The following is an 18002-nucleotide window of genomic DNA, read 5'->3' as shown; positions in this document are numbered from 1 at the left end:
TAATATATAATATACAGTGTGTTCTCTAAATACCGCTTTTGATATGTATTTTATAATCCTTATCAAAAAGGAAAACAAAAAGTGTGTATGTTACAATTAGTATAAAAGTATGGGGAAAACATATGCACTATTGAAATCTGACTATTTACAGTTAAAAAATGTAAATGTAATTAACATCAAAACAGGTTTAATTGGGTGTTGAAACTTGAAGATGTGTTTTTTATACACTCAAATGTGTCTTGTTGTATATTTCTTTTGTCTTCCAGAAACGTGATTTGTCATTTTTCGACTATGTTTTTTTTCCCTTCCTTAGATACTAATTCGCTAATACTAATTTTTTGATAAGGTATTTGAAAAGACATATTAAGAGCAATCCTCATGAAATACCACATATATAGCCTATGTCTCATTGTGCTCATCAAATTCAAGTTTTGTCTAAGTAAATTGAAACTTTTAATCTATGCATTTTATAAATATTGTTTTAATATTAATGAAGAGTTGATACTAATTTTGTTACTTGATTGCTAACTTCATTCTCCTCAAAAATATACAAATTGGAAGTAACAGTCAGCACGATTCAAGTGCTCATTAATAGACAATTTATTTTTGAGTAGTAGGAAGTTATTTCTTTTCAAATTTAGTAAAGTAGTGACTTTGTGTATTTTGAGCATAGTTTAAATTTATTTATTATTTTTTCTAAATGAATATTCAATAAAGACAGTTTAATTTTATGTGGTGTAGACCATTTTGAAACACTACTAATTACTTTTAAACAATTTTACTGAAATATATTAAAAAATTAAGAATTTTTTTATGTTTGAAATTGTGTTAGAATTTTGTGTAAATTTTAAGGGGGAGTAGTAAAAATTGAATTAGGGAAAAGTTTGATATTATTAGTTGATTGTATTAGTTGACAGCGTAGCAAATGTTAATCACTAATTCTAAAGAAGACACAAAGAAATCGAATGATAATGATGTAACAGTATAAAAAAAATAAATCATTTGTAAAGAAGAGATTTACTAACCTTTTATTTATTTTTTTAAATACTTTTAAATAATGTATTTTTATCTCTTATAGGTTGACCGAATTTATTCTTAGTCTCCTCTTCTGCATTTAAAATAGCCTGTATTGTATCACAGCCGGAAATAATTACAAGCTTTCATTTCCTAAAAACCATAAACAGAAGTAGAAAGAGCAGTAGTGAAAGTGTTCTGAGAAAATTTTTTTGACCTTAGGGAACTTTAATCATTTATAACTTTTTATCTTAACTTACTTAATTACCTTAATTAATCTTAATCTTATCAGGACTTTTATAATCTTAATTATGTATTAGTTATTTCTGTTCTAATCATGGGGTTATCGTGGTAGCAATTTTTAAAAAAGAAAAATTTCTTGTACAGGATCTTTTATTGGGTTAATAAAATTTTACTGTGGCCTATTCAAAATTGTTATACAAAAGTTTTTAAATATTTTCTAAACATTAAATCTGAGAAAATTTGCTATTCTTTGTAGATTAAAATTCAAATTATATTTTTATTATTAAACAGTTCAAGATTCTTTCTTTAAATGTAAACTTCTTCTAATTGTTTTATATTGTAAAATTTTAATGTTGATACTGCATAATGTATATGCATGTTACATAAAATATTTATAAATCTTCTGCAGTTTTCTGCAATCTTTTTGTTCTTATTCTCTTCTTTTTAAGTACTAGAAATTAGTCAAAATAGTTTATGGGTGAGAGCTTATAAATTTCTTTATTCATAGTTTCAGTGTATTCCATTAAAATTATTTCCTTAAACTAATATGTTTAATTTACTATAAAAATTATTTCATTCAATTTAATATATTGTTCTTTCCCATTTCAAATGATTTGTAATCCAATGATGTTTTTACCAATAAAATTTCTTAAACTGAGCACTATTGCTTGTATGTTGCAAAAAAATAAAATTGAATTTCAGTGGAGTTGTATAATAAATTTTATAAATATTATATTTTTCTGTATTAGATGTAAAAGGCTTCAGCATGCAAAATTTATAGAAATCAATACTTTTCTTGATGTAAAAGTTACTCTGTATATAACAATAATAAACGATATAGGAATCAAATAGCAAATGCCTAAAGTTATTGAGTATCAAAGTTTTCTCAAGTTGCTAAAGTTTCTCAGCAAATATCACTGAAATCCAAGTTTATTTACATTTATTGAAACAGTCTTTTTGTTTTAACTATTTCAATTCATAATTTAAAATCAACAAGTCCAATGGATTACCAGTAGGACCAGGTTTTACTTTTGATATATGGCGAGGGATGTCAGAGAAGAATGATGAAAAATTAACGTTTATTTATGTATAGTTTATTTTTTAAAAGAAATAAAAATTTGGCTTTAAAAGAGCATGATATAGCATAAGCTTTTTTATAATGAGTTTGATAATAATTATTACAAAATAATAGCTTGCATAAGGAATATAAATCGAGAAACTTGTTTGAGTAAATTAACATTCTTTAATGATGATGGTAACAAGTGGTATATATATAAAACAATAAAAACAAAAAAGATTACGAGAATAACAAAGAAAATTAAGAAAAAATAATAGCTTTATTTGCTACACAAAAGTTGCAAGTACATAGAATTACTAAAATGCATCAAAAATACAGAGGAAAAATATAAAATGAAAAAAAAAATTTATACGTAAAAACAAAGCATTTTTATTAAAAAGAATAAATTTAAAAGCCGGAAAACTAAAACAATGAAAAAATATAATATATATTTCTGTTTTCCGACTTTTTAAAATGTTTTTTAAGTAAAAACGATTTTTTAAATATTGAAAACTATTTTAACCCAATTAATTTGAATAATTAAACCAGTAAAGGTATAAGGAGATTAATGGAAACTCCTTCAGTGCTTCAAAAGCAACTGGTTTTGATATTCTAATTTTTGCATACATAGTGATTTAAAAATGTGTATTTGTCATTTTATTTAAGACATATTTCAAAGTAAAGAGAAAGAACATTACTCTTATGCGAATAAGGACGGTATTTTTTAAAATTTTGAATAAAATTATAATAGCCACCAAGGTAAACCATTTATTGGAGAAAGAATTCGTTAAAAAAAGATATTCTTTTAAAAGACATACAGTTGGAAAAATACATATGCTAATACCAACAGAAGATATTTCGACTCCTGTGCCCTTTGCATTCAAAGTGTGAAACCCGCATCAAAAACTAAATAAGAAAGAAATATGGAAAGCTACCAGCCCTTGGGTGCTTTATTTGCGTCGCACAACAGCTGCACAATGGGCTACTAGCGACGGTCTGGGAAACATTCCTGAGGATGATCCCTAGACATACCATCGAAATTTTGATCCTCCGCAGAGGGGATGGCTCCCCTGCTTTAGTAGCCCGACGATCTGCTCGCGAAGTCGAGCACTTCACAGTAGAACAGTTTAACGAGGACCAATACCGCTCGCCCTGGGTCCCTACGCAGGCTGCTCAAAGTGGTCAGTCCACCCGTTTGATGACCGCAGCCAGTGATGCTTGATTGAGGTATTCTACTGTAAACTGTGTCTTTACGATCAGTCCACAGCGGGACTACTAGCACAAGTATTGTACAGAATGTAATGGAACTGGTTCCTCAGAGATCGCTAGCACAATATTCAAAATTTCGCTTTATGTGACCCTCCAAATTCACCTGCTATTTTGCATACAGTGAGAATGGGCTTGAGAAATAATTATTTTGAATTTTTTCTGTGATTAACTTGATTGTAACCGCGAACGTGAAGTTAGGATCGAGCTTTCTCATCCCACGAAACTGGAAAAATTCTATTTAACGCATCTTTGAAATTGACCCTTATCCTTTTTAGAATCCTCTTTGGAAAATACGTCATAGATAACAATCAATTACCGATACCCACAATTGGCACAATTATCGCTGTTTGAATCAAAGTAGAAATTAAAGTTGAACATTCATCAAAGTAAATTACGTCACATCAAAGTGAGAGACAATTACAAATACAGGGAACTTTCTATTCGCGATCGCAACACTCGAATACGCCATCTGGGGAGAGACCGGTTTCATGCCTTTAGTCCTTCTCCCTTCCCTCTCCTCCTCTTTTCAGTTATATAGGAATGTACTACGATATTTTCCCCTTTCTTAATATTTTTCCTTTTTACTTAATAAAAATATTTTCTAAAATTTCCGTGATACTTTTCTTTAGAACTATGTTTAATGCAGTTTTCAGTTCCATATAGTTTCTCAAGTTAGAAGATTTTAATCTATATGAAAATCAAGAGAGAAACTAACGTACTTCCTTCCTCTATGACTTTCCACACGCTAATGGGGAAAGCATGTGAAGTGTTGCCATAGGAAAAGAGTTCTGCTCTACGCCACCTGCAGCCCATTTCGATCGCCAATATATTTATTTAATTTCAAAAACAATAATTTTCCTCTTTTCATTAATATAATCACAGGGTTGGTTAAACTGCCTATATCAATGTCTAATAAAATATGATTTTATTTTTTAAACTTCATTAAATAATTTTAAAATTCGAATGAATTTTAAAAACACAGAGGCCGAGATTATTCATTTGATATATCATACTCTCAACAACAGTGCGTGACTTTTTTTCCCCTTCGCATTTTCCCTTTTCCCTAAAATTTCGCGCTTCCCATTTTTGTTTTATTTACTTTTATGACTTACTTTGATTGCGCGCGCCTACTTTGATCAAAGTACTTTGATCGTGTTAACCCGCCTTAAAACTGCTACACTACACAATGGCGCCAGCAAAGCACATAACAGGGCAGAAAAAGCACTGACTGGCGACAAAAACATCAAATAATGTCGCCACGAGAATATATATTGTAACCTTTTAATCGTTGCCACCATATAAAACAGACCTTCATTTCTTTAGGCGAAAATCTACAAAAATCACATTTATCCAACGTTATCATCTCCCTGTTGCCATTCTGTAGTAGAAACTATGGTTAAAAACTAGTTACCCAATAATCGATTTTTTTTTTATTTTTCTTTTATTGAAATTACATACATTTGCTGACTTGTGTGCTCAATATAGGCTTATAAGTCATTGTCAAGTAGAAGGACAGATAGAACAATTCAGAGAAAGACATCACAAAGAATACATCCAGGGTTACGGCGGGATTCGAACCCGCTACTCCACGCTTAACAGAGCGTTTGGACCGGCGATACCGCTCGGCCCCCAATAATCGAAAGTGAGAGAGAAATTGAGATGAAAAAAGAATAGCCGGAAGCAGCCCGGGAAACAGTAAATAAAGTTTTTTCAAAATTTTGTTCTTCAATTTTCTCTAAGTTTTCTTGTCTGGTTCTCTAATGTTTCTATGTCTGTGACACTATGCTTTTAGAGTAGTATTGTAATGAAATTCAAAATAATTAGTGACATATTAAAAGTGACTTGTTTCGAGAAAGAAAGATTTTTGTTTCATGAAAGAGAACTCATTTCTGATTTTGTATTCATGTGCTGTATAGTATACAAAACTGTAAGTTTCATTCTGAAGGAAGCTCCATATCTGCGTAGATCATACTTCAAAAATATTTCATCTAAAATCAACAAAGTTGAAGGTGAAAATTGTTTGAAATTCAATGAACACATTGAGAATATCGCACATTCTTCTTGTTCAAGGATGAATGATGATAAAGGTATTTTAAAATTTTATTATTAGTATATAAAATATTAAAATGGGGGAGGGGGAGATTTCCTTATCGTGATCTGTGATAGAATATTCGCCGCCAAGTATTGGCTACCTCCGGGCTGTGGCCCTCGAGAAACTATAATAAAATTATATTGCTGATTAAATTTTGAAGTGTGAAGGTCATTGCTATATATAAAAGTTCTAATTTTGATTTAACTTGCTAAACGTTAAAACATACTGAACTGAATGAAAGACAGAAAAATGTTGAGAAATAAATAGTAATCATCATACTACATTTAAAAATCTTTTTAAATAAATACTTATTAGTTTAATTTTAAAATGTTCCTATATTATGTCATATTTCTAAATGTAGGACCATAATAAAGAACAATGAATTTTCAAAAATCAAGTAATTTTACACGAAATTTTTAACTTTGTTTACTATTTAGATTTCACTCATTTTAGAAACAGCAGAAAAAGATAAATACCAAAAATATTACGTAATTAGAAAATTTAAAATAAAACAAAAAACAAACAAGGAAATTAAATTTTTCAAATCAAATTTCAATAACAGTTACTAATCTAACAAAACTTAAAATAATTGAATTAAAAATTTTTTTATTTAATCTTTTTTCTCATCTTGTAACACATAATTTAAACTAATAATTAGAGCCCAGATTATGATGACCTAAAAAATTCCTATAAATGCTCTTAGATTTACGAAATTTGTCTTTAAAATTGCGAAAAATATCCTTAAAATTGCCCTATTATTTAAGTAAAAATATTATTTATGTAAAAGAATGTTTTCATCTTTAAAATTACTTTCATTTGTTTCAAAATTTGTAATGCGTTGAAATCAGTTTCTATATTCATTTAAATTTAAAATAAATTTTATATGTTAAAATAACATAAAAAGGAAAATATATTGACTCCTGAGCATGGGGGAAAAAGAGCACCCCTAAAACTTAAAAATGCTTCAAAATGCAAAATAATAAAAATGTCCCAAAAGAGAAAAAATGCAATTGTTATCAAAATCTGGACTCTACTTATAATATATTTAAAAAGTTGAAAGGAACGAAAATATTAAAAATAAAAAAAACAGTTTAAATGCATTCATTAAATTTTTTAAAATAAATTTTTTTTTTATTTAGCTAAAACCTATTAACAATAAATTTCCTACCTACATTATAAATTTGGCTTGAATCTTAAGCTTGACCTTGAATTTTTTTTTTGTACAAACCAAAACACTGTCGTTCAGAAATAATTGACAAAATTTATTAACACTAATTTTTTTGCTGTTAGGAAATAATTGACAAAGAGGCCACAATTTTTTCCTTCATGAAAAATTTATTTTTCTCAATTATGAGAATCTTTAATTTTTGAGAAACCATATACAGTGTATACCTTTTCCAGAAGGGTCGATTCCCTGGACACTTTTTAACAATCAAAATAAACAAACGTCTCTTCATCTTCCCCTCTCTTAAAGAAAAAAAAAAAAAACAGAAATCTTTTGACACATTTTTTCCTTTTCTAGTTTCTAGTGATTTATGCATTGAACCCATAAATGGGAGAAAACATCTATCAAGACCATGGATGACACTCCTCCTCTGGAATACAGGAAAGGGGGGAGATTTGTTTTCAAAAGAGCACAACTGAGTCCCATCCCCCTTCTTTCCTATGCAGCTGGCTAGTAAAAGAGGCATTTCCTGGAACCTTTTTATTAGAGTGTTAGGGAAAGAAGTAATACTGTGAAAAAGGGTAAATGCAGCAAACATTTACTGTTTGTCTAGGATAGGTACTCTGATAGACATTTGTCTGGAGGTGTGGCGGTGACTATGGTAACGAGGTATGATTATTTCAAGTAGGGGTGCGAGGTCCCTCTTTAGGGCTGGTTTCGGTGGGAGAAAAGGAGACTTCTTTCTTCGATCTATTGTATTAGCCCTAGAGTGAAGAGAAATGAGCATTCGCACCTGAAACATCATTTAGAGCATTCGATTCCTTTTTTTAACCTTTTCTCTTTTTCAAAAGCTTCTGTTTTAGAAAAAAAATTCAACAAATTTATTTGAGTTGTAAATTTTTTATTTTATTTTTCCTCTTTTAACTTTTTTGAAATTTGAGAAATGCCTTTTAAATTCAAAAAAGGTAAAGTTTTAAAATCACAAGCACGTAAAATTCTGTACAATGCGTTTGAGTGTTTTGCTAATGAAGCTAAGGAAAAAGCCCTTAAATTACCTCTCCATCAACCAACTCAAAGAGCATGAAAAATGGCTGCTATCGTATTAATAATTACGTGCGAAACCTAAATTTTACACAGTTAATCAACATCCTAACAAACAAAAACGGAAACAAAAATACAATAAATTACAGTACAGAACCCGTTATCCGGAAATCAGAAAACCCAAAAACCGGAACGAAATTCAATAAATTTTCTCGTCATTTTTAAAAAGAAATTTTTTTTTTCCTCATAAGATTTTACGATTTTTCTTTCTTTTTTTAAAGATGTTTACCTTACCATCATTTTGGAAATAATCATTAGTGTATTACTTCATCGTTTTTTCTTATTTTTAAGATTATTTCCAATTTTTTAGTTGGGTTTAACAATTAAAAAAAAACGGCTTTTTGTAGCGATTCAGAAAACCGGAAAAATCAGTTATCCGGAATACCGATCGTCCCGACCGTTCCGGATAATCGGTTCCGTACTGTATTAGTCATAATTAAGAAATTACTATACTAATTTGGACAAAACAATACTATACTTTAATAAGAAACAGAAAACAGAGCAAAACGGCGATTGTTTAAAAAAAAATTTTAAACTACTGAACCTAAAATTTAATTCTTTCTCTCTCTGAATATGAAAATGTTAGTTCCAAATTCTTTTATATTTAATAAACAAAATTTACTAGTGTTTTATTTTATTTATTGAAATAAAAGAGACATTTGAAAGATTTTTAAGTTCAAATTAGTAAGTAAAGAAAATAAAAATAAGTTAACGAGCTTTGGCGGATAATATATTAACTATCCAATGACAGATAATATATTTAAAATTCTCAGAATAACTTGGAATTCGCTGATTTGCAATATTTTTTTCTTGGAAAAGTTAGAATGTGTGAACTTTTCTTTCGCATTCATTAAACTTTTCTTGACTCCTTGAAACCCCTTCCCAACAAAAGGAACCTTCATATTTTTGTAACAAGAGAAATTATTGAATGAGCTGTTGCAACAAAATGTTTAAGCAAGCAATTTTTTTGTTTTTGTCCCTGCTTATTCCTGTCATTAATGTTAGTGTAAAAGCCAGCAAAAAGAATGGATAAAAAGGGGCATAGACTCAGGGCTCCTAAAGGAATATATTTCTAGTGAAACTAAGATTTTCTCATGGATCTTACAAAAGAGATGAGGCATTTCTCATCAGTGGGCAGTAACAGAGGGACTAAAGCTTACAGGCACCCTGCAGTTCATAATAAAGAGTATCCTTCTTATTGTACAATTCATAAATGTCAAACTCCTGTTTGGAGTATGAATATTTATTTTTACACACATTCAGACCTTTTAAAGAAAAACCCCTTTGATGCTTTCCTTGGCCTTCAAATGGTTGCAAAAGAGCTACAATGTTTTCACAAAAGAAGCATTAGTAACTAACATTTTCAAAATTTCAGGAAGTCTTTCATTAATTATTAAACTTAATAACTTGAATAAATTGTTCCTTTTTATGTTTCAGCTCTCTTCTGATTTTCATGGATACTATTTGTCCAAATACAATGACAAATTGAAATTGTTATTTCTATGAATAATGATTGATAAATAGGATATGTATGGAAATCGTATAAAATTGTTTAAGGCAGCTCAATGTTTTATTAATAAATAACTCATCTATAAATTTATCATGCATAGTAAATTAGTTATTAAGAAAAAAATAAATGTGCTAATAAAAACTGTTTTGAATAAATAGTGAGAAAAACTATACTGGTTACAATAAAATACGAATAAGAAAACGTAATTTAAGCAAAAAAATCTTAGATAATTTCAGATGGTTTGATGGGTGCTGATAAAAATCATAGTTGATAGTTTTAGATTTTATCCTAGTTGTGGTAACTTGCTTTCAGTTTCAAAAAAATAAAATAATTTAAAAATAAGTAATAAAAACAAAGATATTTAATATTTCTACGGCACAGATATCGTGAACTATTTCTATTTTCAGCAAAAGTTTTATCTCCTTTTAAAATCAGAGTTATTAAGTTTAAGCTCTTCACTTTTTCCAGAAAATTCAAGTAATAAAAGAAATTAACTGCTTTAAGAAATGTACAAGTTTAGAAGTTAAACCATCTACAGGGATGAGATTTTTCCGCTTTTTAGCGGATTTCCGCTTTTTTCACTTTTATCTCCTAACATTCAGCTTTTTTATCAAAAATTCAGATTTTCTGAAAATTTCACATTTTTTATAAGTATTCCGCTTTTTCAGAAAATTCACCGATTTTCAAAGAGAAACAGAAAATTCAAACTACATAGCTACCAATCCTTTCTCATTTTTACTTATTTTAGCTATTTTCTCCCCTTTTACGTGCGGCAGATAAGATTTTCCGAACTTTTTACCCGCCCTCCAGATAGATCCGATTTTCGTAGTTCAAATGACGCTGCTTCTGACAAGCCTTTTAGAGGTCCCAAGCCTGGAATCTGCTAATATCTCGATTCATGTTCACAGGATTTTAATATAGCTTTTCATATTTGCGTGTTGCGATTCTTATTCACTCAATTTGAATATTGTACGTTGCGATTCTTATTTACGAGATTTAAAATCCGATATTGTGATTCGTATTTACGCCTTTTTAAAAACCTATGTAGCGATTCGTATTCACGCAAGTTTAAAATTCAATGTCTTGATTTGCTCATGCCGTTTATAATATCAAACATTGATTTTCGTATTTATACGTGATTTTAAAATAAGACATTGGGATTCGCATTCATGCATTCTAAAAATTATGCATCATAATTCTTATTCATGCAATCTAAAAATTACGCATCATGATTCGTATTTACGTGATCTAAAAATTATGAATCGTGATTTGTATTTACGCGTTTTAAAAATTCGATATCCCAGTTTGTATTTTCTCATTTTCAAAATCGTGTATCTAGTTTCATATTCATGTGATTTCAAAATTCATAATTGTTACTTATATTCACAAAATTTTAAGATCAACTATCGCAATTCTTGTAAGAAGTAAATTTTTTTAAAAATTAGTTACTATAAAGGTGACTGTTTTTCTAACGATGTTTATTAGTATATGTAAGTGTTACAACATCAAAGAAACTGGAAGGGAATATATTCAAAACTTACACTCTGTGCTTGCAAAGAAGAAAAAATAGGATTTGTCTCAAGATGTTTGAAGATGGACTAACGACTAAATATAGCAAACATAAAAGACATAGCAAACAAAAGCAATCACTTAAAAAGGGATTTAATTTAATTTTTTTTGTTTGTTTGGAAAAAGAGTTAATTAACTCATCATCAAAATTTTATTTATAATTGCTGTTATTTATGCTATAAAATGCAAAATTCTTATCAAATAAAACACAATTATCTAAACAGTTGCTGATTGTCATATAATTTTTCAAACTAAAATAGCAATTTTTGTATGTTAAGGAGTTACTATATATTTCTACTTCACTGTTATAGATATATTTCAGAGGGCTCTAGTTAGTTAGACTATAATATGAACATAATGATTCGGTCCATTGTTAAAGTTTTTTTTTTCAATATAATTTAAAAAGTAATATTACTGATATATTTGCTATAAATCACATAACAGTATTTATTAAAAGAAATGAAATATTAATGTATATTCTCAGTAGTTTTAATTTGCTAAACCAGGTAGTTTTTCAAGTAATAATTGTCTCTTATGTGAACTGAGGAAAAATATAATTTCCAACTTTATTTTTTCAATTGGTAATTTTTATTTTCACTAAATGTTAAGTATCAATGTAATCATTTATATAATAATAGATTAGTACACAATTGAATGTCAACACATTATTTATTACCTTAAACTGTCTGGAATTTATTATTAAAGGGTTGTGTTTGCGTAAAATTTACTATTGTGGAAATTCAGCTTTTTTGCCTTTTGGCTAATCTTATCCCTGCATCTAACAATCAATGAACATTCATAATAAATATTGTAAAATTAAAAAGTAACATTAAAAAAACCTGTACTACCCTTAATGTCAGAATTTTGGTTAACTTTTTTTCCTTTGTATTTAAAATATAACAACCGATTGAGTAGAGAGAATCATTTTAAGTAAGAAAGAAACATTCATGCGAATCTTGAAAAAGTTCTTGAATCAGATTAAATAAGTCTCCTACTGGTGGCTGATTCAGCCAATCTGGTATACTTCCCATACAAGCAATCATCGAAGCTACCCTCCTTAAAATGCCCTCTTCTTGTTTCCATAGCACCAGACTGCTGCAGACTTTGTGGCGGTCAGAGTACCTATCGTAGACAAACAGTACCTGGAGGGAGAGTCACTTTCAGTCAAGCAAGAAAAAATGAAGAGAACCCAATCAGCATGCCACACCTTCATGCTTGATTGATAGCCAATGATGGGGAGAAAGTAAGAATTTATCACTTCCAGGCCCTCAACTTAATGAATGACAGGAATTTCCACTTCTTGCTTGAATCCTTCTAGTTCAAAATGGTGGAGAGAGAAATTAATATTTTCATAACAGTCAAATTTTTTTTCCTTTTCTGTAATTTAAGCAATAATTTTGTTTTCTAATATTTTGTTTTTGATTGATTAGATATCATTCTAATACTAAGACATTATTGCCCGAAAAATAATGTTTATTTCTTGCTTCTTAGATTCAGATCGTTTATTACAGTGTTCCCCAACCTCCGGTCTGTGGATCAAATGGTACCGGGCTGCCCATTTCTTTGAAACTAAATTTAAATTCCTAGGTTTATAGCTCGAATTAAAAATATCTATGTTCCATTAAAATTTTATTTATTTAAAAAAAAAAGGCCCCCCGAAGGTAGTGACATAAATTTTTTAATGTTTGTAATGTATCATTGTCACCGATTACCCCCAGATGAAACTGTCGTATTGCAAAGAAACAAGCTCAGGATTCTCATTGATTTAATGTTCTAGTAAGTTAAAATGTTAAATCCCTTTACATTTATTTTTTAGTGTAACTGTATTTTATTTTGAAGGCATCTTTAAATACAATGAAATGAAAATTAATAAATCAAAATAATCTATAATATAAGCAATCAACGTCCCCCCACCCAACGGGCCGCGGTAAAATGATCAAATATTGACAGGTCCGTGGTGATAAAAAGGTTGGGGAAAACTGGTTTATTATCTCGTTTTAAGCTTTGTTTACTTTGGGGATCTATTATACGGAAAAATCTAATATCCAGACTTCCTGAAGTCCCACCGATTCCGGATACGCAACTTTCCACTGTAATAACAATGGTGGTCAAGTGAAACATCAAATGATTTTCTTGGAAACATTTCAAAGGAAAGAAATCTGGTTCACAGCAATTGCAAATGTAAATAATACATGGTACTCTTTCTTTAGGTGTTAGGCTCGATCATTCATCAAACAACTACAACAAATTTAAGTACAATATGCAGATTCTTTTACATCCATTGAATGCTTTTGATCACTTTTACCTCAAGGAAAAAATTCTCAGAAAGTTTTTTTTTTTTTTTTTTTTACATTCTATTTCAAGGAAAGAGGGAACCTTATCATATGACTACAAAATAAAATTTTATATTTTTACAGTACTTTCTGTACACTTTCTCTTTAGCTTACTTTTCATTTAAATAAGTTTGAAAAAGAATGATTTTAAAACATCTTGAAGGAGCGTGTCCTACATTCAGGACTACCTTGACCATGGAGACCTAGGGACTACGTTCTGACTTTTGTGCAATTACGACCCTGAGTTTCAGTTTTCTACTAACATTTAACTAGGTTTTATTCACAAGTTAAAATACAGAGTAAATATCTTATACCACATTTGAAGTTTTTATTTTATTTACTATTTATTTTATTTATTTCTTTTTTTGCAGATTAACAATACCTCTTCTTTTCAGCCCTTTTGTCCTCAAAATGTGTTAATTAATGTGTCTCTGTTCAGGGCTTAATCTAGGTCGATTTTGGTACCGTTTTTCTGTACCTTCACAAAATTTTAAAAAAAGAATCGGTACCTTCACAAAATTTTAAAAAAAGAATCGGTACCTTCACAAAATAAAATAAAAATCAGTATTTCAACAAACTTTTAAGCAAAAAAAAACGCATCTTCACGAAAATAAAAAAAAAGTTCGAAGGAATTTAAGTGCTGAATAGTTTTCCGAGCGGTTATTATTAGCGGTTATTATAATTTTATCTATGTATTCTGTATTTCTATTATTTTTTCGATCACTAATTCAAAAGTAAAAGTTAGCACAATATCAAAATAATAATTTCTTAATCATAATAAGTTCAATAAATTTTATTAGTAAGTTAGTTAAAAAAAATTTTTAAACTTTATATAAATCTAATTTTTAACCATAATATTAATCTGTATAGTAAATTCCATAATTTCTATGCTGGCTGGCTGTATAATTTACATTGAATTAATAAATGTAATTAATCTGCAAGCTGTCTTATAAGCAATTCCTTGAGCAATATGTGAATATTTTTATAGTATTGTACTTTTTGTATACATATGTAGTTTTTATGTTTTTTTTAGCAATACTAAATTTTCACAAATTTTTTTTTTTTCCACAAAAGTCATTTTTCTCTCACAAAAATAGGTACTAGGATTGAAAACCTGGATTAAGCCCTGCTGTTGTTGTGTGAAATGTGTCTCTGAGTTTTGCATACATGACTTTCTTTATTTTTTTAGTGTCTTTGGATAATATAGTTGCTTCTGGAAAGAAAACTAAGAAGCTGCCTAATTATTTTATTGCTGTTCAAGTAACTGATCAACAGGTAATTTCAGAATTATATGTTTTTATTTTTTACTTATTTATATATTTTTTATAACTGCAGTGTTGAGAAAAATGCTGATAGAAAAAAGCTAGTTTTGCTTTTCACATACTAAAAGAAACTTGGAAATAAAATCAGTTTGTATCTCTTTTCATGATCTATAAGACCTTTGCAGTTTAGTTAATTTAAAACACTTGACTTAAAAATAATATCCTCTTCATAATTTTTTACCGTAATTTTCAAGACTAAATTAAAGATTTAGTATTTCTATTACTCAGTTTAAAAATATTGTTATAGCATAAATATTGTTTCAATAAAAGAATTTTTTTAAATTTTTTTTTTTACAATGAATTTTAAGTGCACAATGCAAGAAATTTGTGGAGGAAGGCTCTATTCTGGCTTCATTTTTGAAAAATAAATGACAATGTTCGAAAGTCTCTCAGTGGCAACATAAAATGGTAAGAGTATGAATCTTATGACATTAATTTTTAAAAATCTGGATTTTAAATTTACTCTAGCAGTCAAATTTTGTTGAATTTGAAGTCTTGAGTAAATTTAGTCCAAATTTCAGAAAACTAATTTTATTTATTTAGTTTTAATTTACTAATTAATTTTATTTTATTTAGTTATTTATTTTTTTTGTTGAAAATTTTCATCTTTGTAAAATTCGAATTAAAGGTCAAAATTTCTAAAAAAAATATTTTTGTTTTGATAGAAACCTTGATATAGAACATTTCAAACTCTAGACTTCAAAGTTAAAATGTTTAAATATATATATATATATACACAGTGGAACCCCTATTTTACATTGTCCGTTTTGTATGTTATCCCGCTTCTTACGTCATTTTCTGCTGATCCGTGAAATTTACCTATGTTAAAAAATCCCGGATTTTGCTTTACGCCTTTTATGAAAATCCTGCTTGATGCGTTTTTCTACAAACAGATCAAAATAATTTTTTTATTCAATAATTCTCAGACAAACTTTTTTCTAGTTTTTTGAAAAAGAGAAACTTCTTTTTCAGCTGTATGGAGCAGTTCTTGCATTCTTTCTGTTCCGTTTTGTCCATTTGTCAATAGGGGAGGGGTGAAGTTTCCTCTCAGTCACTATCGGAAGGGTGGGGGAAGACACAATTCACTGGAACCACAAATGATGGAAGTCTGACATCTACGCCTACTCTTCTCCCCCGCTCCCTATCAACAAAAGAGAAAAAGGGGGGATTAGAGAGACAACTGTCAGTAGTGATCGAGTTTCACATGTACTCCAGACGTCTTACTGACGCTGTTTATTTGTGATACGAAGATAAGTCACTTTGAATAGAGAGGTGTGGTCGTTTCTTCAATTCTCCTCCTTGAGAAATGGTTTCACCCTTTTTTCTGTGCTAGCATACCAAATGAGATTTTCAGTCGGTTTTGTTTGAGTTTGAAAGCTATAGCATTTCTTCTTACTTTCGAAACCTCAGTCATCGTGTTCTTTTCTCGGAAGAAGATGTCGAAACGAAAATGCTTTTCTCTGGCCGAAAAGGCTGGAATCGTCGAAAAAGCTAAAGAATTTCATGGCACGAAAGTTGATCTTGCTAAATCTTTGGGTATTGCTTATTCAACTTTACAAACGATTTTAAAGCAAGAAACTTCAGTAGAACTAAACGCTGAAAAACTCGGAAAATATGCCAAGAAGAGATAAACCCTTAAAACATCTCCGTATGATGAGTTAGAAAAAATTTTAATGAACTGGTTCAAGGAAGCCAGAGCAGCAAAGATTCCTATAAATGGATCCATCCTGAGAGAAAAGGCGCTTGAAATTGCTGAAAGGCTTAAACTCCAAGGCTTCAGTGCATCAAATGGCTGGATCGATCGATTCAAGAAAAGGAACAATTTATGCTTCAAATCTATCTGTGGCGAATCCGATAGTGTGGATATGACAACTGTGCAACAGTGGAAAGAAGAAACTCTGCCAAATTTATTAAAGGGCTATAATCCAAGTGACATATTTAATGCAGACGAGACAGGATTGTTTTTCAACCTATTGCCAAACAAGACTTTAACAATTAAAGGTGAAAATTGCCATGGAGGAAAGCTTTCAAAAATGCGCTTGACTGTTTTTGTGGAAATAAGTAGTTTCCAGTTATAAACTTTAGTGTTATAGTTTTTTTTTTTTCAGATTCGTTTCCAGGAAGGAAGTGAAGGGAATTCAAGAAACAAGCATTCAATCAATGTGACGTACGAAATCGTTATCTATAAAAGAACGAACAATTTCTTTCATGCCGGTGGAGAGGGATGAGCAGCCCACTCATCTTTTAAGTCTTTGGCCGATTGTATGAGATTGTAGATGATGATCCCTTATATATTTGTATATTCAATTAGAATTTTAGATTTAAGTTAAACATTGAAAGTAATAATAAATGTGTTCCAGTTTATTTGTGTACTTCATGATTTTTAGCATACTGTACTTTGTGAGTTAAATCCACAGTTTTGCTCTGTGCAAATGTCGATGGAAGCCAAAAGTTAACGCCTCTAGTGATCGGTAGAGCAGAGAAACCACGGTGTTTCAAAAATATCAAGAGTTTTCCTACCGATTATGCTTCAAACAAAAAAGCATAGATGACACAAGCATTATTTGAAAATTTTCTTCGAAAACTGGATAAGAAAATGAGTTTTCAAAAGCGCAACATAATTTTATTCCTAGACCAATGCACTGCTCATTTAAACCTTAAATTGAAAAACGTGCGAATAGAGTTTTTTCCAGCTAACTGTACGAGCAAACTTCAACCACTGGATTTAGGAATTATCCGATCATTTAAAGAGAGTTACCGGGAGCAACTGGTTAGAAAATCTCTAATGTTTCTTGGTTCTGGTGATTTTCATGATGCTTATATGGCAAAAATTAATGTTCTTGAGGCTCTTAATTTGATATCTTCAGCTTGGGACAGTGTCGACCGGAAGTGCATTATCAATGGATTTAATAAAGCAGGATTTTCAATATCGGAGGAGGAGGGCGCTGTTGCTTTGGAAGAAGAAAGTTGCGTGTCTGAAGTTGATCTTCCGGAAGTCGATGATGCATACATCGACTGTGGCACAGATCTCATTACTTCAGAAATCCCTTCGATAAGTGATTTAATGCCTGATTCCGATGATAGTGCTGATGAGGATGAAGATGAAATAACAGAAGACGTGCCAACGGCTGATCAAGCGACACAAAGCATTAAAACTCTAAAACAATTTTTACTTGCAAATGTAAATCAAGAAGCAAATTTGCAAAAAATTGTTAGTATTGAACGAGCTGTAAATGAAAGTGTAGCTAAAAACAAATAGCAAGTAAAGATTACTCATTTTTTCCATTAATTTAACTGGTAGGTGTAAATTTTTAAAAATATGCATAG

At 29.8% G+C, this 18002-nt stretch overlaps 1 protein-coding gene across 4 annotated transcripts in view; it reads left to right on the top strand.

The window, feature by feature from the left end:
- The first annotated feature begins 5106 nt into the window (after positions 1-5106).
- Positions 5107-18002, top strand: part of LOC107442720 (A-kinase anchor protein 7) — a 76002-nt gene continuing 63106 nt past the window's right edge. For 2 of the 4 annotated variants that reach the window (XM_087154755.1, XM_043048030.3), the window contains exons 1-2: positions 5210-5670; positions 14543-14628. In XM_087154755.1, coding sequence (XP_087010881.1) covers positions 5388-5670; positions 14543-14628 — 369 coding nt within the window. In that variant the 5' untranslated portion in view covers positions 5210-5387. Of the gene's footprint in view, positions 5671-14542; positions 14629-18002 lie in introns of all 4 variants that reach the window. The other 2 variants (XM_087154756.1, XM_087154754.1) reach the window with 2 other exon arrangements.

This window comes from Parasteatoda tepidariorum, chromosome 11 (genome assembly GCF_982258835.1).
Source record: "Parasteatoda tepidariorum strain Cologne lab strain chromosome 11, Ptep-v5.0, whole genome shotgun sequence".
NCBI lineage: Eukaryota > Metazoa > Arthropoda > Arachnida > Araneae > Theridiidae > Parasteatoda > Parasteatoda tepidariorum.
Note: the sequence above shows the minus strand (reverse complement) of the source record. Positions and strands in the feature narration are given on the sequence as shown.